Raw genomic sequence first — 24,656 nt, forward strand, 5'->3', positions numbered from 1 at the left:
TTTGTGCTTATTTGCTACTTGTACTCCTCCTGCCATCGTGGTGTTCAGCTGGTACGGGAGCAAAACATACATTCTCCGTGAATGGTGTTTGTATTGTACAACAATATAATAACGATGGGAGAGGTAATGTTTGATGCAAAATCTATAGGAGAAGGGAGTTGGATTTTCTGCAGATTGCGTCTGACCTTATTGAAAGTCCTGCTGCTGTGCGGACCGCATGACATCATCGCGCGGCTCGTGATAGATGTGGCCTCCTTTCTCCTCCGGCAGGAGAGTTGACGGCAGAAGCCCAAAAGGAGCGCGGGGGACTGTGTCTGTGGTTCAGGGGATCTGGCAGTTTGCATCAAAAATAGGAGGTTCAAGGAATCTTTGTCTGTGTGTGTCTGTGAGTGTGCGTCGAAAATACATCATGTCACCCTCAATTATCCTCCATACATCAGACTTTGCGGCATGTCATGTTATATGCACAGAAAACAACGTCGCGTTATTGGTCCCCTTGGGCGACATTGACCAGAGATTGAATTAACAGACAGACAGCTCGGAAAACAAGATCAGGCATCAGACAAGATCGTTTGAACGGCTTAGAGAGAGCATATCACATTCTCATGCACTCTCCACTGTTTGACCTATAAAGTCTTCTGTGTAAAAGCTGTCATGTTCACAAGGAGACAATATTTGACTTTTTCCTCCTCTTTTCATCTCTTGGCTTTAAGTCTCTGTTTGGCCGTCAGTCTGTCTCTGTCCATGGTGCTGAACAGACTTCATTTACGGTATCGTAGTTTTCACAGCTCTTTTTTTGTTCATTGCTTTTTCTATATAAAATATATATATGCTTAGTTGTTATTTGTCCATTTATCTTTCTTAAAGTATGAGCTAATATCATAGCTGCTTGGTTCTAAATTGGTTGTAATTCCCCTCAGCATTCCAAGGGCAGGTAGTGTGTTTTGGTCTTGTTTGTATACACTAGCTTCAAAGTAGGATCGTGGCGTTCTGATCAACTTTATTTGGTGATTCACAGCAGAGCCGCCATGTTCTCAGTGTTATTTTCCCCTCGGGGAAATCCTGCCCTGTTTGGGTATGAGGTAAACACATCCCCGATCTGCTGCCAGGAAAGATCACAGCCAAAGAAAAGTTGGCTGACGTGCAGGTAGTGTGGAAAGAACACAGTATGTAACCCACACTTCTGATCCCTGGCGCGATGGAACATTGGACCAAACACAAAAATATTATTTCAAAAGTCATTTGAAATGTGTCATTATAAATGTAATTGTGAGAGAGGGGCGATAGATGTAAAGAGAGCTAGGAGAGAGAAAGAGAGAAGAAGAAGACAAAAAGAAAAATGAGACAGAATGACCCAGTAACTTGAGATCCGCCCGCTGTTCTGCGCTGACTCTGTTGTGAGGTTCGTTTTTTTTTTTGTGCATGTGCGTGGGTGTGTATGTGTGCCGGTACACCAGTCCCCATTATTCACTGTCTATCAGCTGCTGGGAGCCAGTCGGAGGATGACTACAGCGGTTTCTGTCTGGTGTATTGTAAAGCCTCTGACTTTTCTGCTTCATTAGAGTGAACACAGCGGTTAGTGACAGCAGAGACAAGGGGGAGGCAGTGCGGCAAGTCATGCAGCAAAGGTCATGGAATGAATTTGAACTTACTATCACAAAGACATTTGGCTTAAAAGACTTAACCAACAAGACATATTGCCTGTTGTCCGCTTCACACAACAGAGTCATGCTCTTGTATCAGCTCCTTTTTAAAGTAGTTTAGTGCACTGCCCGTTCTGAACCTGCCTGATTCGAACGGTCCTGTGTGAATGCTCTGGTGCTACTTGACAATTATCCCTTGTCATTAGTGACTCACTACCTCAAACTGTCAAAATTTGTATTGTTTATGTGCTGGACGTTGTGTGCAGAGCTTTTTATGGTTTATGATGAAGTAAGACAACCTTGTGTTCATCCTACCTGGTTTATCTGCACTGACGATTTGATTGTCAAAGTCTTTCCTTAAATTAGTTTACTTGATTACTGTTTACGTGTGTAGTGACAATCTGTGACTATTCTTACTTCATCACTTTTCAAAATAAATGCTCTGTAATTTTCGCTTAATGTAAAGCATTGCAGCAGCAAAACTAACATGGTGCTTTTACTCTGAAGACAAATTGACACACAGCATGTGATTATGTGAATGTTGTTGCCATGACAGAGATGTGCATCCGTATGTGTCTCAGTTCAATAAGATAATGTAGAAAAAAATCAAATATGGCCTATCAGGTTTATCTGTTTTGACCCTTGGTTTGACCCAATTGGTCAAACATGCTGTAGTTTATTTGAGGACATAGAAGAAGACATGTTCAACTCACACACGTTGACTGCTACAGAGCGCTGGTGGCTTGTGTATTCAATACTTATTATACTTTATTAACACTGAACGAGCTGTGTGTCCAAATTGCACCACACCTGGCACTGAACTTTCTCTGACAATTTACGATTCACATGTCAAATGTGAAGCCGATACGATGAAGGGTTCAAGAGACATCTGTTCCACACAGACACAGACGGTGGGTGGAGTCGGTGGATTACTGGTCCAGTCTGGCCAATGTTAGATTTTCTTCCAAAAAAAAACCACACTCAGTTGTGTTGCTTATGTTCAGTTTGTAACCAATTAGCAGCTGTTGCTAACCTCAAAATAGAATGTTTATCAACGTTCCTTTTTCCTAAAGGGCCTTTGTGATCAGTTCAGTTTAATGGGGCCCTTGAGAAGAGAGGGGAGAGTAGTGAGAGAAGAGACCGGCAGGAATGGGAAGAAAGGGAGCAGAATAAAAGGTGGAAGGAAAGAGGTCTGGACAGATGAGGGGGAGACAGGAGCCAAAGAGAAGTGATGATTAAAGAGAAGGTTAAAGAAGAGGGAATGAAAGGTTGAGACGCTGAGGGGAGGAGAACATTACGAGGAAGCAGAGGAGAAGGGAAAAAAAAGGAGCACAGGTTGAAACAAAAGGTGAATATAATGAATAGTCTGAAATGGTAAAGCACAATTGCTGGGAGTAAAGAAAGGCACAGGGATATACTGTAGGGACGAGGTATGGATGGGGTTGGGATAATTGCCTTTCACTTGGATAATCTCTCCATTTAGAGTAATCAAAGCAGAATTTTACTTGTCTCTGCCCTTTGCTGCGGCCAAATTGCTGCTCGGAAATCAACAAAAGTGCCTTTTACATCAAGAAGTGAAGGACAGGCAGAAAGGTATGGACAAGTGGAGGGGGGGGGGGCTCCGTTCACTGATTTCTGTGAACTCGTATATGACTTAGGCCGGCACACAGGGGGGCACACTACCATAGTTACATGAGAGCTTCAGAAAATACATGGGAATAAAACAGCAAAGAACAAAACAAGTCAGTTCAATAATATGAAAGATGACTTTAGATTATAAAGTACTAAAAGCAAATAAGATCCTTTAAACCCAGTTAAATTCTAGCATTCCTGTTAAAAACAAAAAATGTTTTTAGCGATGATTTAAAAACTTGTAATGTGTTGGCACGTCTAATTTCCTCAGGCACCGAGTTCCAGAGCCTCGGGGCCCTGATAGCAAAAGTCTGGTCACCCTTAGGTACCGGCCTCCACCTAAAACCTACAACAGCGTCAGTGGCTCTGAGATATAACCGGTGATCCCACCGTGCTGACCTGTAAAAGTTATGAAAAGATTCTTAAAATAATTCAGAAATTGAACTGGCAGCCAATAAAGGAGAGATATGCTTGGCGTTAAAATGTGAACGGCAGCGTTTTCCACTAGCTGAGGCCTTGAATTGCCTGGGGGTTGTAAACAGTGCCTTGCAGTCGTCCAGACGTGAGAAGACAAGGGCAGGAATAAGAAAATTATCAGTATCTGTCAATATAAGCAAACTATTATCCAAATGGAGTGAATTCAACAGAATCAATACTGTGTACGACAACAGGTGCTGCTTTTAAAAAAGTTTCTCCTTTGGATGAATATTCAAGCGATCTCGGCAACCGTGTGGAACAGCCCAAAATCGGTATCCATTATTTGTTAAGTTTAGCATTGAATCCTCAAGGGCGTCCACCTCACTCAAAATCTCAAAACCTCGGGTTCTGAATAGCCTGTTGTTTGAATACTGCAGCAGTCGGTCCCCATTATTTCCATTGAAGGGGCTTTGATTCAAAGTCAATTAAGTTGAGCTATTTTCAAAAAGACCGAAAAAAAAACGTATTTCCAAACGTAAAAAGGAAAGATTCTTGCCTTCATTTGCAAGTTGATTGCGAAAGGAATGAAGGTTGTTGCATATGTTAGCGCTGTGCACTGTGTCATCCCTTCGTGCGTGTGTGTGTGTGTGTGTGTCTGCGTATATACAAGACATCCAGCCAGATCAACCTCCTGCCTCTGGTGTCATAACATTTGATGCTGCCGTGGGGAATTAGCCCTGTTAGCATATGTTTCTATAAAGCCTGTCAGCGTGAAATAGGGTTCAAAACAGCCTTGGGAGACAGGAGACATGTACACAAAGAGGCTGTGTGTCTTAAAGCGTGTGCCTGTGTCAAAAAGAGGCTAAGCGGCGGGAGGATGAGAGATGGCAACATTCAAAGAAAGTTTTTTTTCCCCTCCCTTGCCAAGTTCTTAGAAAGTGCGAGAAGTGTTTTTTAAAGTAGTCGTGTGTGTGAGTGTTGATTTTGTTTCTTATACTATTTGTGCACAAGCCCATGTGCCACATCCCAGACAACATGACCATCTTTCCCTCTTTCATTCTCCGTCTACTTTCATCTCCCCCCCTTCTTTCCACTGTACGACAGAAACAGGTTCTTCATGACCCTTTGATGCAGGATTAGCGGATTAAAGAGCAGGGGAGCTGCGCTAATCTGCCACGTTAATCTGTTAACAAGTGTTTTCGGCTGCGACATACAACTGTGCCGCCGATGACATACAAAGTCTAACGCAGGGGTAACGTGTGCCACTTGCACCGACCCACATTTCTCCTAGCGTCTGTCACTTCTCACGGAGCCCGCTTTGCATGTTTCAGGAGGTTTCTTTTCTGAGGTTGAGCTGGTAGACGTGCAGCTGAAGTGAAGCTGTGATCTGAGCAACGGTGACAGAAACAACTTTGACTCACTGAGTAAATGTTGTTACATTTTTACATAATTTGCCGGTTCTTGAACAAACACGTGGGTCAAAGAGAGCATGAGCACATGTAACAAAGGATGTGCAATTTCCCGAATTTCAATCGATGAGAAATATTTCACCGATGCCTTAACCGGATTTATCAGTCTACCTTGGTTTACTGATTGATTATTCAACCATAACAAATGCTACTGGGTTAATTGATCATTAATCGAATAGCTGCAGGTAATAAACTACATTAAAGAGCAGCAGTCATGTTTTTTTGTTGGTGTGTTTTTTTTAGAAGAGAGAAGAATCAAATTCAAAATCTATTCGTATTCCACTGAATAGACAGAAGCCATTTGGATTTAAGCGGTAATCTAATGGAGATACTGGCTGGCAACGTTTCAGGAACCTGTGAGACGAGTGATAGAGACCAACACCTTGAATTATTGAAATATTTAACTAAATCCATAAACTGTAGAAATATGACTGGGCCTGTCCGACTGCAACACTGAGAAGCACAGCTTTGCTCTGATTTAGTGTCAAAGCCCTCTAAGCAGAGGGCTTCACACAGCAGGCCTTTTCTAAACTGCTGGAAATAATGTAGGGTATCTTTTTATGCCTTGATGTAAAGGATGTGGTTCACATCAATTTGATAGAGCACGGGGCCCCACACTGTACAGGACCTGTGTATCTGGTTTGGTGCATACAAGATATTTTACAAATGTATATGTGTATATATATATATACAGTATTTTATATACTGTATGATATATAAGTAGCATTATGCTAATTGCTTTTTAAGGTACACTTCAGGAAATGAGTTGCCTGGAAACCAAACTGATCAGCTTGTGTTTATTTGCGCTTGAAAGAGGCCTGCCCACATTTCTAGAGCCATACATCTAAAACAGGTTTAATATGATGACACCACTGAAGCATTTTCATCAGCAGTCAGAATGTCTGTAGCTAACGTGGAAGGGTCTGTTGACTTCTGTTGAGGGGTCTGTTGCAACTGTATTAAACCAACTGAATGTCAATGTTTCACCATCACAGCTCTTCTCAGCATGTTGTACGTTGCATTGTGCCATGTTAGCATTTTCATTATTCAGATTTGCTTTGGGCTAACGTGGTGGTGCGGCTTCCTCCCGCAGTCCAAAGGCAGTCCAGCTGGGGTTAGGTTCATTGGAGACTGTGCATTCCCTGTAGATGTGAATGTGAGAGTGAATGGTTGTTTGTCTCTGTATGTCAGCCCTGTGATATGCTGCCCACCTGTCCAGGGTGAACCCCGCCTTTTGTCCAATGTCAGCTGGGATTGGCTCCAACTCCCCTGCGTCTTTCAAAGGAAAAGCAGTATATAATGGAGGGAGGAGCAGTCTCTCCATCGTGACCACTGATAACCTTAAACATGGAAAATCCTTGGAGAGTTTTAAAAAACATTTATTGGGTAAAATGGGTCTGGTGATGCCAGGCTGTGAAAACAAGAGGCAGGAAAGGAAAAACAAGTAGTAGCAGTAGCTGTATATTTTTAATTTTAAGTTGTCTACACTTTATATATGTTCCGGACCCCTTTAAGACCAGAGGCACACCCATGTGCTTCTAATGGGGATCCAATACAATAAGTAAAATCAAATATCATGACTTTTAATCAGCAGTATGGGAACATCACTTCAACCCTGAGGCTAATGATTCTCGTCGACCTTATAAACATATGCTTTACATGGGAGTTTACTGTGTGTTTGCATGAGAGAGAGAGAAAGAAACAGATGAAGAAGCAAACAGTCCAGTCATCAGATTTGAGGCAGCTGCAGTGGCTTCTCTGTGCAGCATCACTATAAACCGAGCCTCTGTGACGGGAGCCGGCCACACAGTCATTAAACCTTTTAACAGGACCCTGGTCAGTGACTGGAGGACGCTTGCTGAGTGGCAACATTTCCTAATTACCATTCGGAGTTAGTACCCATGTTGTTTTACACTCCGCCATAACTCAGGCATTTGCTGACCGGGATAAATCAGACTGTATATACAGTACGTAAGCAATATGGTGTGCTTTATGGTGATAGTTGTGTGGAATGATTTAGGTACATTAAGTAGTGAGTGTGTATTTAAACTGTGGAGGCTTGTTGTGGATGTGTCTGTTTTTCCAGGCTGTGGTTTATAGGCATAAACACACTGTGTATAACAGCCTTGGGTGTATTTTGTGCGGCAACCTCTGACGCACACACACACACTCACATACACACACATACACGCCTACTATTGACCATGACATCCAGAGCATTTCCAGGAACATGTCTTTCCAGTGCTTGTTAGGCAGATGTCCGCCTGTCAGAGGTGATAATGCTCTGAGTGTCTCATCGTGCCTGGTGACTACAAAAGAGATGGGAGCAACAACAGTGGTTCCCATCAGGCTGTGGTGACAGACGGGTGATTGCATTCAGCATTCCTCTCCTCTCATGGACTACACTGGCTAAACAGCCAACCGTGATTAACCTGCAGAGTGGATGACGGGTGATCAGTAGACTTTGCACATTAAATGTCGAATAAAGTGGTTTATTTCAGGTGGTTTTCTCATAAATAGTGCAGTAAGTAAAATATATACAAAATCGAGATATGCCAATATTTCTCTATGGCTTGATATTTTTGATTCTAACATTTCAGTCAACTCAAAATCTCGGTTGTATGATTAATAATGTCTCAACACATGAAAAGTTATTTGACAGATTAACAACTAACTCGGATCAATGCTTTGTTTATAGGTATTTAGGCTGGTTCCTCTCCAGTGCAGCGACTTCACAGCCATTTAAAAAGCATCACACACCCTCAGTGAATCTTTTCACGGCTCAATTTTGCGATGGAAAAAAACAACACGTTCTGGAACTTGTCTGCCTCAGATTTCCCGTGGAGTCAAGGACTTGAATGCACTGTGTGGTTTGTGCTCATTAATGCTTCCTGGAGGAGCGTGGAGGCTTTTAAACACGATATTGGACCTCACAAGTCTCTGCTCGGCACTGCTGCTCACTGCACTTCAACATTGGACGACAAAAAAAAACCCCTGCACTTTATTATTTGCCGTTGGAATTGCGTATTCATAAACAATATGGTGATGGAATATACAACGTGGTTCTTTTATTTCGTCCATCGTCCGACCCCCTGTTGAGTTTAAACTCGTCACTTCGACTTCAGTAAACAGGAGATGATTGGTAACAATCTCTCACATCCTGCAGAATGAAAGGGGAGCTTGTGCCTGTTTGCTAACAGCGGTGCCAGGAAATAGTCTGTGGCAGTTGTTGACGTTCAGAGCTCTCAGGGAACCGCAGAGGGTTGTGTCGTGTGTTTTATTAATTAAGTCTATTAATGTAATCCTTACATATTTTATGGAATAGTATCTACATCATATTACCTGGTGTCAATTGCTCTCAGGTGTCCCACCCAGTGTGTCAGTGTCTTTATGAGAAGTGAATGTGCACATCAAGTGGAAGCAGAGATCAGTGAAATGTTCCATTGTGTTATTGCAGAGTGGTTCTTTCTCGGTTTTATGCACAAGGCAGTATCCTAAAACTTAAATCCTGTGTCTGTGTGTGTGTGTGTGTGTGTGTGTGTGTGTGTGTGTCTGTCGTGTGCGTTTAAATAGAGACATACAGTAGTTGGCTAGTTGAGGCGCGGGAGGTTGTTGTTATTTACTCGCTGCTATCACTTCATCTCCAGTTGTGTTTTATTGCCCTGCTCCGCAACACCACTCATTTATAACTCCACCTTTCATAAGAATGGCAGCGAGAGCCATTTATGTGAGTAATTATACCCGCTTACAGTTGCATCCTTGTTTTACCTCTCGCTGATGGATGAGATGTTGCATTACCTCTGAAATGGGGGTGTGCTCCGTCGCTGTTGGTGCAAGTGAATGTAGGAATGTCTGTGTGGGTAGGGGGGGGGGGGTTGTAATTTCTGTCTGTTTATGACAAAAATTGCGCACACACATAAATACACACAACTGTCCGAGCAACTCCAAAGTCACAACCCAAATGTCCTGGATTTAATGAGGAGCGAGGAGGGGATGTTCTAAATGTTGTGTTTAATTTGATTTAGCATTTTCATGAGCCCGTGCCTCATCCTCAAATCACGTTAAGATGTTTAGAGTCGCGGCGGCTCATCCACTGCTTACGCTCAGTCGTTCAGCCATCGCCGTTAATGAATGCAGCCGATTTCCATAAAATATTCTTAAAGAAGTCCGTTATTATTACCATAGCGTTTCATCTCCCACCATAGCTAAACTTCAATCAGTTTTGCATTTGAAATGCATTAAATGTCTCCATAAACTCCTCTAATCTCTACCTGAGTCATTTTTCTTCTTAAACTAATATTAAGGACATTAATTACACTGTTTTTTTTTGTTTTGTGATGTTTTTCTCCACCACTCTTTTGCCGCTCATTTCTGATTGGAAATTTCTATCTCATCCTGTGTTTCAAAAACAAGTGTGTAATTATGTTGTTTATCAGAGCGTATAGTTGTATTCCTCTTATGATGTTTGGGGTTAATTATTCCAAAGGCCTCCGATGCACATGCTCACATGAAAACTGAAAATCCCCCTTGTTAATTTTGCACTCCAACAAACCTGCCTCGTTGGGCTGAGCGCTCCAATAGAAACGGGTGTGTGCGGCTGCTGCTGGCTTTGTGTGAAGTCTTCATTTAAACAGCAGGAGTCTCACTCTCACTTTGTAATTGTTTAGACTGCAAATGGTGACAGGTGTTTCCCCAGGGGGCCACCGGAGGATATTTTTCCATAGCTGAAACTAATCCGGCGGTTGTTATAAAGGCTCGTTGTGCGTCTATGTTTTTCTTGTCTTTTCGTGCTGCTGTACGCAACCAGCTCCAAACACTTTATACAGTCTGTGGCTTTCACTGTCGCTGAAAAGAATAATCGAAGCTTCAGCGAAGGAAACCAAGCATTTCCTCAAACCAAACAAGAAAATGCAGGATTCATCCTCCTTTCGTGTTAAATCTAAGATCCTGAAGATAAACATCAGCCCTGGAATCTCTTTAATACATCTTGTGTGTGTGTGTGAGGTAATAAGAGCAGTAGGTTCTCTAAGGTACAACAACCTCCACCTTATGAAAACAACACCAGACACTTCCTTTGTCTGGGCAAGTTGTTTACTTGCCTGAAAAAATTGATTGGTTGCTTCCCCCTCTGACCACCAGGTGTCACTCTTGTGCTGTATTTGTTCAAACCTGGGGGAAAAAACCCAGCTGCTGAAAAGAAGCTGTATAATTCCAACAAGTCACTTACTGCGTGGTGAATAAAAGCTCCCTTATTTATAGGAGGAGGGCTTTATGGATTCCTGAAATGATGTAATGGGCTGTGATTGAGGAATTCAGGGTTTAGGGTCCTGGAAAGTCGTCAGCACATAAATAAACTGATGAAGGTTTTCACATAACAAGGCGGGCATTGAATTAATCACAACTCACCAGCATGTAGCCGGTTTTTCATTTTTTTAATTCCGCTTAATTTAATTCGGTGGATTTCTCTCAAATATTGAATGATTATTCATATATTTGCGGAGCTGTACATCCACTTATGACCTTTCTGCCTCTGTTTAATCTGATTTGGCCTCGACAAGTCTACCTATGCCCGTGTGAGATGAATAAATAGTCTCATATTTACACTGTGATGACACTTATCACTCATCTTCAACTTATATTCCATCTAACAAGCCCGCACAAAATTCAATATCACACATTAGGATGATGAAACACATGGTTTTGCCACATGTTCTATACTTGTTCTTAACCTGCTTTGATTTGATTTTTTCTAAATCAGCCTCAGTTGTTTGCCATGCTCAGTGAGTCTGTGTTCTCCTCCTATTCCCAGATGACCAGGAATCAAAGGCTGATGATGGAAACACTGATGACAAAGCCCCTCAAGAGCAGCCGGCTGAAGAGGTAAAAGCAAAGAGCAGTGCACGCGATAGACTATTGCACTGATCAGTAATGACGTCTTTATGAAGATAGACTGGAGGCAGGTGGACATTCGTTGTTTATATCTTGTTATGATTGCGGATTTATACCAGAAGTTAATGGCTGAGTCTGATGCAATATTTAAAATAAATTTATTATCAAGGAGGTTATGTTTTCATCTGCATTGTTTGTTTGCAAAAACACAACCGGACAGAAACTTTGCTGATGGATGCGATGAAGGTCAGGGAGGGATCCATTAAATCGTGGTGCACATCTGGATCAGGGGGTAGATCCAGGTGTTCTTTTTAGAGATGGGATACAGAGAGCACTTTTCCAAATTGTCACCTCCTTTTCTTAGAGTGATTAATGTGTCTTGATAAAAAACATCAGGCACATTTAGGGGACTAATATTTATAAGTTTGGAATTGGGAATAAATAATACCAACATCACCCATTAATGTTTAAGCAGAAAATTACATAATTGTTATTTGATGAAATCAATTAATACTCATTGCTTAATAGACCATGGTACACATGCCTTTCTTATTCCTCCACTACTTGTTGTGCCTTGATTGACATTCCATTAGCAGGCTCTCAGGGAGAAACACTTGATTTGTAAGAGCTCATGACTCTAGTGCTGTCACTCCTCCAGGAGAGTGTGGGTCACAGGAATCATTATTGTCACACAATCTAATTATACCATTTGCAAACCTGTATTGAGAGCTATAAATTGTTTCCATGGTATTATTTCATTACAGAAACCTGCAGATGATGATTCAATAGCTGCGGAGGAGAACAGCGAAAAGTCAGAAGAGCAGAAACCTCCAGACGAAGATTCAGAAGCTGCAGAGGAGAACAGCGAAAAGTCAGAAGAGCAGGAGGAAGCTGCTGCTGAGAACACCAAAGAAGAAGAAGTCGAAGAGGATGCTTCTGCCAGCAAAGCAGATCAGGAGGAAAACCAGGTGACAACCGGTGAAGAAGAGGGGGATGAAGAAAAGAAGGGAGATGTAGAGCCAAGTGAAAAAGAGGATGAAGCAACAGCAGAACATGAAGAGAAAGAGGACGAGGTAAAAAGAGAAGCGGCAGAGGAGGTCACGGACAAGAGCAAGGAGGAGGTCAAGAGCAAGGAGGAGGTCGAGAGCAAGGAGGAGGTCGAGAGCAAGGAGGAGGTCGAGAGCAAGGAGGAGGTTGACAGCAAGGAGGAGGTTGACAGCAAGGAGGAGGTTGAGAGCAAGGAGGAGGTTGAGAGCAAGGAGGAGGTCGAGAGCAAGGAGGAGGTTGACAGCAAGGAGGAGGTTGACAGCAAGGAGGAGGTTGAGAGCAAGGAGGAGGTCAAGAGCAAGGAGGAGGTTGAGAGCAAGGAGGAGGTCGAGAGCAAGGAGGACGTCAAGAACAAGGAGGAGGTCGAGAGCAAGGAGGAGGTTGAGGCTGAGGAGCAGAGGTCCAGCGGTAGCAACAGTGATAAGAGCCAGGACAGTGCAGAGAAAGAGGATGGAAGTCATGCATCTTCTGACGGTGAAAAGGACGAGCAGGGCAACAACGCAGAAGAGGAGGAGCAAGATAAAGTCAGCGAAGAGGGGGAGAAAAACAGCAAGGACGAGAATAATGATGTAGACGCAGAGGAGGAACAGACGGCGATGGAGAACGACAGCGACCCAGAGAAGACTCAGTCAGATAACAAGACAAAAGACGGCGATAAAGACCAAAGCAGCAGTGGCAACAGTAACCAGGAGGAAGATGTGAGCGAGACAAAAGAGGGGGCCACCGAAGGGTCAGGGGAAGAGGAGAGGAAGGAGAAGGGAGAGGTCGAGGGAGCAGGAGATGATGAGCTGGAGAGCGAATTGGAGCTGGACACAGAGGACACAAATTCAGCCGGACCCAAGGATACGGCAGCAAACGGAGAGACAGGGGAATGTGATGAAGAGAAGGAAGAGGAGGAAAGAGAAGGAGGAGGATTAGAAAAGAAGGAGAAAATGTGAAAGTTGATTGGGTTGAGCGGTGCTGAAGATCCGAAGCAATGTTTTACAGTGTGTAAAATTGCAAATGCACGGAAGGCAAAGCACGACAGGACTGCAGACATATTTACTAGATGGCCTTGTAGAAGTCGCCCTGAAAAGATAATGATTTGACATCGCAGAGCAATATAATCTTTGAAATGCTGACAGTGAAATATAGTTTGAGAAAGTTCAGGTAAACGGTTTTATTTATAACTAACGATTCATTTATCCATGTCTGAAAGCAATAAACAACAAATACAAACTCTAAAAATATACTTTTATTTTCCATTTACAAGTGCTGTGAACTTCTGAGCTGCTTTACACAGTGAACACGGTAGTGAGGGATGCAGGGAAATTTAAATATACATGTTATCATTACATTTTTAAATCCAATAATATAAGTTTACTCACAGGTATAATCCTGTTAGCTGCTTGTTTCAAAATGTTATTTTTTTGTATGTATGGTGTTTTTGTCCCAGTGCACGTGAGCTTTTTAAGTGAGTTCAACGAGCTGTGTGTGATTCTGCATGTGTCTGAATGTAAAGCTCTATATGTTATGTGATAAGGAATGTCACTGGGAAGTCTTCTTTATAAAGCTGTTCCTTTTTGTTCCACTTAATTTGTATTTATTTTTCTTCTACCAAATAAATAAATAAGAAAATTCAAACCCCATTGCTTCATTTATTTGTGCCTCTCAATCCTCTCAATCTGTCTGCTTGATGATTCATCATAAAAACAACACTGTATGTATTAAAACAACTCAAGAGTAATGGTCAAGTTGTACTTTATTATAGTATAAAGGTATTTATGTTTACTACGGTGAAGGCGGGATGATCTTTACTCGTTCTTTTTAAGTACAGCTTCACTCACTGTAACCTTTTGCTCTTACTTTTGAATTTAAAGTAGAGTCAGAAGAGTCATTACTCTCCATCTTGATTCTGGAGAAAGTATCTGCATCTGTTGCTTTGAATGAAAAAGGAAATAGCAGCAGAGGAGTAGAATAGTAGGGTCAGATAATCCCGTTAATTCACCTAAACACCGTAAACCTAACACAACCTAAAAACAAGGACGGCAGATGGCTGCTTCCAACACTGAGCACACGGAATCTATTCCATTTCTGCAGTTTCTTCACAAACTTAATTTTTTTTTTATCAGACAAATCAGTGCCTCCACTCTTAAACCCTTGGATTCAGGTCATAACAACTTAATAAGTGTCATAAGAGTTTTGACATCATTTAATGAAAAGGGGTTAGTCTCTTTAAGGACCTGATCGGCCTTGGCTTCATTAATTCACTATGTAAAGCCCTAAATGGCATCTCGACATATCTGGTCTTCTGTACTAAAGCTTAAAGTCCTGTGTGCAGACAAGAATCACAAAGTACCTTTCCTTTAGCCTCGTGCTGATCCACCTCAGGTATGTACACATATGTATTATATCATGTTTAGCTGAGTAAGCCTTGTGCAATATGGAGACTTTCCTTAAGGAAATAGACAGTGTTCACCCACTGTGGTCGCAGGAGTTTGCAGTGTTCAATAACGTGATTCATTGTGTGTCCAACTGATCCTGACAGCTAAAGGTTAGCACCGGTTAGACATAGAAACTGTTTTGTTAAGTTGAATGCACATCACACATGGTCAGTGTAAAACCTTTATGTTTTTTTTATTACAATACTTTATAGATAATTATACTGCCAACATCATTTAAAGAAAAAAGGATATTAATTTTTTTTTCGTAGCTTTATCCTAATATTTTCTTATAAACTTAATTCCTTTTAACCCTGTTTTCCATGTAACAGACACACAAACACACACACGCACACACAGAGAGAGGGGCTGGCAGCGGAGGATGTAAGACAGAATTAATGGCAACTCCAGAAATAGCACCTTAAGGATCACCACCCCGACCAGTCAGGCTTTATGACTCACTCACACACACAAAAACACACACACACACACCAGCCCCCACCTCCCCTGTGTGATGCTTGCTTGTTGCTCTCTCCTCCTTCCTCACCCTCTCTCATCCGTGCTCTCCCTCTCCCCTTGGATGGTGACTCACAAACTCGCATGAATCCCAGTTTGAGCAGCTGCAGGGATGAGAGGGCGGCGAGGCCATCGCGCTCACTAAAATAGATCATAGATCACGCCACAGATTCCGTTCTGTGCGAGGCTGCTTGTGGCTAATTGCCACAACCGACTGTTTCATGGAAAAGCACAGACACAGAATGACTGACTGAGAAAGTGCATCACGCTCCTTCATGTCTGAATTGTGTGTGTCTCCTTTAAATTATCATTGATTGAAAAAATAGGTTGCATCATTCATTATTGTGAAAGGTACCTGCAAATCTAACCAGTGAATTTACATTAGACTAAAATTCCTTTGAAAATATGTCTCAAAATATCATTAGAGATTTAGTTTTAGTCTTTTCTTCGGATTAACCAATTGTTTGTATGAATGGAAAGACTGAGAGAAATAACAGAATGAAGCTGTCACCATCACTATAATGCAATACTGCTGATAATGCTCATTAAGTGAACATGGTAACTTCCCTCTGATCGTTTGGTGATAATGTTTTGATATGAGGATACAGAGAATCTTCACAAGTTTTAAACTACAGACATTTCAGGTTTATTGTGTTCCTTTAAAATAGACATACTCTCTGTGGACACCGATATACAAACGGGGGACTGTGGGGACTGTAGAGGAAGAATCTCAATTAAGTGGAGTGGAGGAAGATAATGAATGCAGATATATAAGCGTAAGTATACATAAGTAGTATGAGTATATTCTTCACATGTGGCATTTTTCAAAGTGCTTTGCAGGACAAGTTAATTCATATTTTTCTATCAAGATGGCAGGAGGATAAGATCTTTGCTTGGACAGAGGGTTTATTATCAGGGCACAGATGGCAGGAGCTTCAGTTAAAAGGCTCAACTATCCAGTGCTTCGATATGACAGCGACTAAGTGACATCTGTGTTTGGATCCACGGGAAAGACGTCAGGGTCAGAACTCGTGACCGACGGCTCTCATTTGATGCTCGTGATGCTCGAGAGTTGCTGTGATGCATGAAAAAATCATCTCGTCTTATAGTGTCACTGCAGGACCGTGGTCAGGGAGAACCGTTCTGTCGGCGATCACATAGAGAGCGGTGTTATCAAACTCCTCGTTGAAAAGATGAAAGCCCCATTGTGAGTGTAGAGGTGCAAAGAAACCATACAAACTGATCTACAGAGATCTGTGTGTGTGCGTGTGGGGGGGGGTGGGGGGTAATGGTCAGATGAATCACCCTTCACCATGTTGTCGACAAGTGGGCGAGCTGCAGCGGAGCGGTACAGGCATGAACGCTTCACTCCTGCGTTGAGGGGATCTGGTGGCACTGTTGCGGGGGGGGGGGGGGGGGGGTTCTTTTGAGAGGTCTTTTCTGCTTAATGTTTAGATTGAAACTTTTGAAACACAAAACTATGGAGATTTTGCCCTAATATGTTTGATAGCCCTCATTGAACCACAGTGATAATCCCACCATTGGAGTTCAGAGACTCGTAGGATCAATGCCGGGGCCCATTGAATCTGCTCCGGTGGCTCATCACCTCATCAAGATACATCATGTCGGTAATTGCTTTGTCACCCGTCTGTATATTTGTTCTTTATCCGATCCAACCTTTAGTAAGTACAGTCCACTTGTTTTATTCATTGGGAGAATCCACTGTTACAGCAACAGACAGTAGAAGACAGGATCAGAGGAAATAAGATCAAAAGCATTTTTTTGTTTTCACATAACAGAAAAAAAAATCTCCCAGATTCTGGGCTGGAATGAACAATTAAACTCCGGTCTATTAAAGCAACACCATGTAACTTTTACTGAGCAACAGCGCCCTCTGCAGCCACACGTGGTGATCCTTCTGTTGGGTTGCGTGTCTGAATGATTATGTGGTTTAAATGTAACACCAAAGACAACAAAAAAACAAACTGATTACTTCAAAGGTTTCCTCACAGAATATCAACAATCAACGTTGTTTAAAAAAATATTTATAAGTCTTTTTAACTGATCTACAGTTGGACATTACTCTTGAACTTGCTGGGCACTGATTTTATCACAATAAGCAAAGACTAAAAGTAACAAAGAGCAAGAACAGATGTTCAGGGTGAGGAGTTAGAATGAAACTGGTAACATTTCCCTTGTTCCAAGTCAGTGAACCATCGTTTAAAGTTCCATAGTGTTGCTTTAAAGACTTCAAAATCAAATTCACAGCATGTAGCAATACATCAGCACATTTATTATCCACTTACTAAACACTGGCCCAACTGGAGTGTTTGGTTACAGCAGCTTTGTTTTTCTTCTTGTATTGTACTACTTGACAGTTGGTTCCTTTGTAACATCTCCTTTGTTAGAATGTTGTTCTTCAGAGCTACAGCTACAATTGTTTGTTTTGAATGTGCCGAATATGTTTAAGCATTGAAATGAAAATTCCAGAATTTCTCAAAGCAAAAGAAGAAAGGCAGTAAAGACGGGAGCGGAGGCTGTGAGAAGTCAAGTTACATGAACAGCACAGTATTTCAGACAATGAGCATCCACCATTCTTGCCACATGAATTCGAAGGAGCTGCTGCATTGATACACATTGGGAGGCATGTAGCTTGATGGCACTTGGACAGTTACTACCACTGTAACAAATGCTTTTGAATCCAAGTCCAGTGAGTTGTAATTCATGTAAAAATAAAAAAAATGAATAATAATAATCATTTAAAGTGGCATGGTCCAAAAAATTCAAAAAACACATATTTATCAAACATAAAGAGAGAAAGTTTTAAAAAGCACTGACACGTGACTGTTTACAGCTTGTTTTGCTCGTAAGTTACGGTTACAGCGTGTGAGCTGGAGCTCGCGCTAAGCTTGTTTGAAATAAAATAAAAAACCTCATCGATATATTTGCTGTCTCAGAAATGGTTTGCGAGTGACATAGCGACCGTACACTGTCTGTGAATTATCACTTTACGCAATGTAAAGCAGTGAGCACTGTCAAACAGAATCTCACGGGAGGGCTGAGCGCCCCCCCCCCCCCCCCCCCCCCCCCGTTATGCAACATATCTGTCATGTTGTCTCTCCTCAAGCACCCTCGGCACCATCTCCATCTTTGACCGAGAGGAGACAGAGAGTGAACGGGTTTGCCATGAGACGACATGATGAACGCCATGTTCATCTCACCCGGAAAGTATAAGCTGTGTGATTTAGTGGCAGACTGCGCCGCTCTGCATGTTCTGTCCGGTTCAATGTAGCTTTCACCGGCCTGTCTGGTCCGGTCTCATCGATCCTGTCTGAGGATTTACTGGAGAAGACAAAATCAGAGGCCTAACAAGACAGATGAAAATGTCAGTGTGGGATCTACCCGCAAGGTTTGTTCTCATCCGGTTGTGCCTAATTTGTTCTGACTACCCGCAGAAGTATGTGTTCTGTTCATGTTGTCTGCTTGCGATGGACAGGTCTGGCTCACAGTTCAGGGATAGATACACAGAGTATGCACACAAGAGTTTAGCTTCCACAATAACACTCTGCTGTCTCTGTTTTGAGTCACCGGGCAGAAATAATGGTTGTTGAGCCTGGTGCGTCTTTTGATCATTTCAGTGAACAGGGCCAAATCAGCAATGACTTCAAACAACACTGCATCTGCTGCTCTGCACCCTCCAGCACTAACACCATCCTTCTCTTTTTTTCATAATGTGAATCCGCTCGACAGGAAAATGCTCCGTGGAAGCTGCGATTATGTTGTTCAGCAGCCGTGTTCTATTGATTGGTGTCTGAGGTTTGATTTCTGGGCAGAGCTGCATGTGCTTTGTTAGAAAACTATGAATTTTACGCAACCGATATTCCTTTTGAACGTCTCTATATTAACTCCGCAGCGACTGTATGTAACCGTAAAATCAAACTTCAATGTCAAACACGGCAAATAAGGACAAGGAACCGATATAATGAGTAACATGTAAGTTGACCTTTCAAAGGAGAAAATATACATCTAGATCAACACACACACAGGTGTGTATTCGCACTCGCACACACTCTGCTCTCAAATCACTCCTCATACACGCTTCTCCACCCTCTGCCTTCATGTCGACGACTGTCAGGTGTCCGACTTTGAGTTTGCTGGCTGGATGTTCTGGACTTTGGAAAGCGTGACTGGCACTTTTCCCTCCCCGGGGGTGGGTGCTCTCATTATGGGGGTACCTGAGACAAGAGCAGATCGGCATTCAGGCATGTCCACACATGACCAGTACATTTTAACTGCTAAAGGAGATCTTTGATTTATTCTACTGACAGTTTGGCAAATTGAATCCATTTTGTGTTATAATGAGACAGAACGGGACTTAATCTTACCAACTGTTGCGTGCAGATCTGCCAACCTCTCCTTAAACTTTTGCTGCAGAAACAATTCTTCTTTGGAATAGCTTTTGGCAAAGGCGGACAGCAGGAGGCCAACAGCCATGGAGGTGCCACCCACACAGAACAACACGGCACCCGTCAGCTTGCAGACGTCCAGGGCGCGGTTGAAACTGACAGCATGGCTGTTCGAGAAAAAGACGAGTAGTTTAGGGCTTTAATTGGAAATGTAACAATCTGTTTCTGTACAACTAATATCCGCAAACATGAAGCATGAAAAACTCTACAATAATGAGACCATCCATTACTTTTATATCTCTACCCTTATATAGAACCTATGTCCCAATAGGCAGGCATAAATAAGAAGCCAGATCTACAATAGAGCCATATAAGAACATGATTTTTTAACTTTTATTTGACTGTATTGTTTCTATACCTGTCAACAAAAAGTAGATCATCCTCTCCAAATGCTTCGATCCTGGTTGGAGTGGTGTACCCCACCAAAACAATGATGAAGCCTGACACCAAGATCAGGGAGCCGAACACGAGACAGACCTGGACAGAGGACAAAAAAGACATTGGGGGCTGTAATAAAAGCAAAGACTTGATAACAGAATGGTAATAAAAGCAGCTGAAGCGCGTTTTGTTTGTTGTTTTAAAGTGAGCCTTACCTTCCAGAGTAAAGAGCTCCACCTGCTAGGTGATCTCTGAATCTGAAAATCTTCATCGCGTTCCCAAATGGAAGCTGTGCACTCCTCATAAAACTGGGATCATAGAGAAAGAGATGCTCCACTCACATTTCACATAAACAGATTATAACCCACAAGAAATCAATATCTGAAACCCCAAGTTTCACAAAGAAGCAGTAAAGTGGTTACGAAATGAGGACCTGATGACACAAGTGTGTAACAGAGAATGGTTCATATCGGCTGAGGGAAGCCCTATACTTGTATTTATTTCAAAGTGAGTATATACGGCATGTGCGTGTGTGTGTGTGTGTGAATGTGTGCGAGTTGTACCTGGTGTAGGTAGGAGCGGACTCCATACTGCTGGCAGTTCCCATTGGCTTGAACTTGCTCTCCGTACTCCGACCCACAGATCTCTGGGCAAGAAGTCATCCTTCACCTCTGTGTACCTGCTGGAAGGCACATACACACATGCACACAAACACACACACACACATATATACACACACATGCATGAATGCACGGCTGCACGCTCGCTCGGAGGAACCACCCATGCGGTTTGTGGACAAACGCTGCATAAACATGTACACACATGCAAATATTGTACATTTCAAAATTCACATCAACAAACACACACACAAGCGCTCATCACCCCTAACACGCAGCGCCAGATAGTTATGTAACATCGAACGGAAGGCAAGGCTGGCTCGGTACATTGAGATTAATGATGCATTCTCCTTGTCTGCCATTATGAAATAAGCCAATGAAATATTATATCTCTCCTCCTCTTGAGATTCAATATTGTGTCTGCTCGATGCAGAGAGTGCTGACATGCACAGAATTAACCCGTTCCATGCAAAAATCATAACATCAGCACCCACAGTTTTTGCCATGGATCAGAATCTAGACAATGTATTTTGTATATAGCAGGTTGAAAGCTTTCATAGAAGATACAAACTAAGGACATGCTGTATAAGTTGTAGTGTGCTTTTTGTTTGACAAGACAAGTATCAGCCTTTCAATAAATATAACAAACAAAAACTATTCTGTCCTGCAGAAGAAACTAATTTCCTTTAAAACATATTAGTTTTTACTAGAAAAGCTTTAAATTCATGATATTCTGTTAATATAGCTCAATAAACACTGTTATACCTGTAACTATATGCTCTGTTTGGTTTCTTTTACAGTAACCCATGCCTCCGTAAACTAAAACGAGAGGACAAGAAAACATTTGCTTTAGGAAATGTTAGCTAACACACAGTTGTTATTCCCTCAGTATTAAATATCTCCGAGGCATTACACGGCTCGGTGCCTCTACACAAACACACATAACTATGTTTCAAGTTTATGGCAGACGACACTAAATCTCAACTGCTGTTTCTGTAGCACCGCAGCAGGAATAGACTGGGGACTCGAGAAGTTGGAATAAAACATTGATCCTAGTGTTGGCAATATTTCTTCACGCTATTATGTGGGTCTGGCCGGAACCAGACAGGGCATATATATATTCACCCGTGAAATATATTGCGGTCTCTACAGCAGCAGTGCTGTGCTCTCCTGACACATGTGACAAATGGAAAAGAAACAACTTGTCCCTGAAACAAAACCAGTGGCTTAATTGGCTTTCTGGTTCAACAGGGTCGGCCTATAAATCAAGTAGAATTACTGTTGTGGTTGTTTAATGTTAAATAAAGTAGTGGTGGATACAGACCTCTTGTATCAGGCATGCAACTGGGAGAGCTTTCAGGTAAACTAATTAGGGAACCAGTTACTGAAGTGTATGTACATCAGCAGGAGAGTAAACAGTATAAGTGTTTTGTGTGTAAAGGTGTGCAGTGATAATCTGACATGAACTTGCCATATGGGATGGATATTAAAGGGTTTTAAACTGCCATATTGTGCTGCCATTAATATCATTACACAACCTCTGTGTGGCTAATCTGTGAAAGAAACACAGAACTAGACCCTCAAATAAAGTATGGAGGAGATTTCCAGTGTCTTGCTTATCTTTGCTCAACATTACAAAGTCAAGTCAGGTTTGTTTATTGCCCAAAACCACAAATTGTCCCTCAAAGTAATTCGACATTTGATAAAAGATTGACTTATTTTATTGGACTTATCAAATGTCAACCAGCACAATACATACCTTGTTTTTTCTGAGTTAAATAAATGGGGAAGGTCATGTTAAAGTCAGCAGGACACAGCCTCTGTGGACACAGCACCCTCTATCTTAGCTGTCTGATTTCCCCCTTATAGATGTTCAGGTTATAAAGATGACGAGAAGAGGATCTGGACAGTGTCTCACTACATTAAAGGACTAAAGATGAATACACACGGCGCACTAACAAAAGGGACATATTACATGAGTGGGAAGAGCGAGAGGCTGCATTAAGATGAGACATGTTGTTTTCTGGTACGTCATGTTAATCGTATTATCGCTTAATTTGTCCATGTGGAGAACTGTCATGAACATCTGGCTGGGCCCAGATGCTGTCAAATCTCTCTGTAGCCATATCTGCATATGTCCGAGAAAGTTTGAATATTTCGAATAAAAAAAGGTTATCATGACAGACTGTTGATTAGAATCTGCAATTACTTTCAAAGTCCCTGAGACTCCAGTGAGGCCGCATCCTTTTTCTGTTGTCATATTTCCATTTATGATTTTACAATTCTTTAAACAAGGTTAAATTGGTGTTAATATGACCTTGACTTAAGGAGGGCCAGGAAACAAAGATACAATCAATTAAACAGGTTAGACCTAATGTGCACATGAGCGTGAACAAATAATGAATAAGAAAAATGTTTAAATAAAAGAGGGAGAGCAGGTTCACTAATTTAAAATAATACTATACCAAAACGACCTGTGACATTTGTCAAATACTGATTATAATACTCTTATCCACAAAACAAGACGTAGCTGAAATAACATTGAACCTGCCAAACCAAACAAACTACGTAGGTATCGACCTTGTCTTGACCTAGACAAAACTGGATGAATAAAACCGTTCTACATGAACACAATAATGGAAATAGATGGGTAAAATGGGAAAACACTGCCCATGATACAGTGTTCTATCGACCATATAGGACTGGGAACTGTCCTTGGTGCTGAACGCCATTATTACCATAGCAGGCAAACACACAGACGTAACATGTGACGCCAGACTGAGCACAGATCTCGTCTGTTCGTCATCCTCCCCCCAAGAGACTCGGGTAGAAACAGAGAACGTTTTTAATGCATTTAAGCACTTTGACTAAATCAGGTCGACTGATCACCTAAATAATCTAATCCCGGAGAAAAACACACGTCTACAGGTAACAGCATTCGGATTATCAGTAAATTCGATTTGATGAGGACATCAACGACCAGAACACGTATATATAGATGTAATTTATAAAGGTCAAGTTGTAAACACAAAGTTGCCATTTTAATCCTGATTATTCTCCACATGGAAGCTACTTTCTGATGTGCGCGCTGATACCGTGCGCACCGATGACGCACGGCTGAAAGAATCTTTGGAGGAAATACGAATCCGCAGATATGTTATTTAGCGAAGCAACAGTCCTATGTAGCTGCCGCGGCGTCAGAAATATGATCAAAAGTCATTAAAATCGTCATTTACCTGACATCAGCAGCGCGGAGAGTGATCACTCGCTCCTGTTCCCTCAGCCGGCTCCCATCACTCTACTCTCACCTCTCTCTCTCTCTCTCTCTCTCTCTCTATCTCTCTCTCTCTCTCTCTCTCTCTCTCTCTCTCTCTCTCTCCTGATGATTCAAGATTTTTACGACGTCTACTGCGCAAGCGTCACTTCCTTGACAATATATTATGATTGAATAGCGAATATAAATAACCGGGGAGGAAGGACGAGCTGAACAGGAGGACATTCATTCAGCATTCAGAGAAGGAATAATACATGAATGGATTTATGGAGGCATTCAATGTAGTACAGCTTAGATAGATAGATAGATAGATAGATAGATAGATAGATAGATAGATAGATAGATAGATAGATAGATAGATAGATAGATAGATAGATATATAGATAGATAGATAGATAGATAGATAGATGGATTGATCGATGGATTGATGGATGGATGGATGGATGGATGGATTGAGGGTTATCTTCCATATCCTTCCAGTTAGAGGAGAAACCCAATGAGAAACACCAGGATTCCAGTCACATTCCCTGAGTCTATTTTTAGTGCGCTCTCTGACGTACATTGCTGTAGAAAGAGGTAGTCACCATCTCAGTCGTCCTCTTGAGAAAAAAGCAAATTGAGAAATTTAGATTTCAGATTTTAAACTGTTTAGCTGTTTTTTTTATATCAAATTATTTCAGATTTTTAGAGAAAAAATCCTCGATACAAAAACACACTTTGGAACAAATCATTTTAATTTAATTACCACTCCAATTGTGTGTGTGTGTTTGTGTGTGTCTGACAGCTAAGATTGCTGATCAAGAGAGAGGGACTATTCCTGGATGGCAGATGAGCTCCCCCCAAAATAGATTCAGGAGGCAGAACAGTCTGGTAAAGTAAAATGCTGAC

The 24,656-nt window shown here is 41.9% G+C and overlaps 2 protein-coding genes across 2 annotated transcripts in view; one reads left to right on the forward strand and one right to left on the reverse strand.

Moving 5' to 3' along the window:
- LOC133965076 (doublecortin domain-containing protein 2-like) overlaps positions 1–13,699 on the forward strand; it is a 53,719-nt gene extending 40,020 nt beyond the window's left edge. The window contains exons 8-9 of the mRNA XM_062399472.1: positions 10,971–11,041; positions 11,815–13,699. Of these exons, the coding sequence (XP_062255456.1) occupies positions 10,971–11,041; positions 11,815–13,035 (1,292 nt within the window). The 3' untranslated portion in view covers positions 13,036–13,699. The remainder of the gene's footprint in view (positions 1–10,970; positions 11,042–11,814) is intronic.
- Positions 13,700–16,720: 3,021 nt separating this feature from the next.
- On the reverse strand, positions 16,721–23,830 carry nrsn1 (neurensin 1). The gene is made up of 6 exons (XM_062398331.1): positions 23,731–23,830; positions 20,441–20,559; positions 20,093–20,185; positions 19,858–19,976; positions 19,419–19,606; positions 16,721–19,268 (listed from the first exon to the last, which is right to left on the reverse strand). The coding sequence occupies exons 2-6, from the start codon at positions 20,537–20,539 to the stop codon at positions 19,165–19,167; spliced, it is 603 nt and encodes a 200-aa protein (XP_062254315.1). The 5' UTR covers positions 20,540–20,559; positions 23,731–23,830; the 3' UTR covers positions 16,721–19,164.
- Between the last annotated feature and the right edge of the window lie 826 nt (positions 23,831–24,656).

Source organism: Platichthys flesus, chromosome 11, assembly GCF_949316205.1.
Source record: "Platichthys flesus chromosome 11, fPlaFle2.1, whole genome shotgun sequence".
Taxonomy (NCBI): domain Eukaryota; kingdom Metazoa; phylum Chordata; class Actinopteri; order Pleuronectiformes; family Pleuronectidae; genus Platichthys; species Platichthys flesus.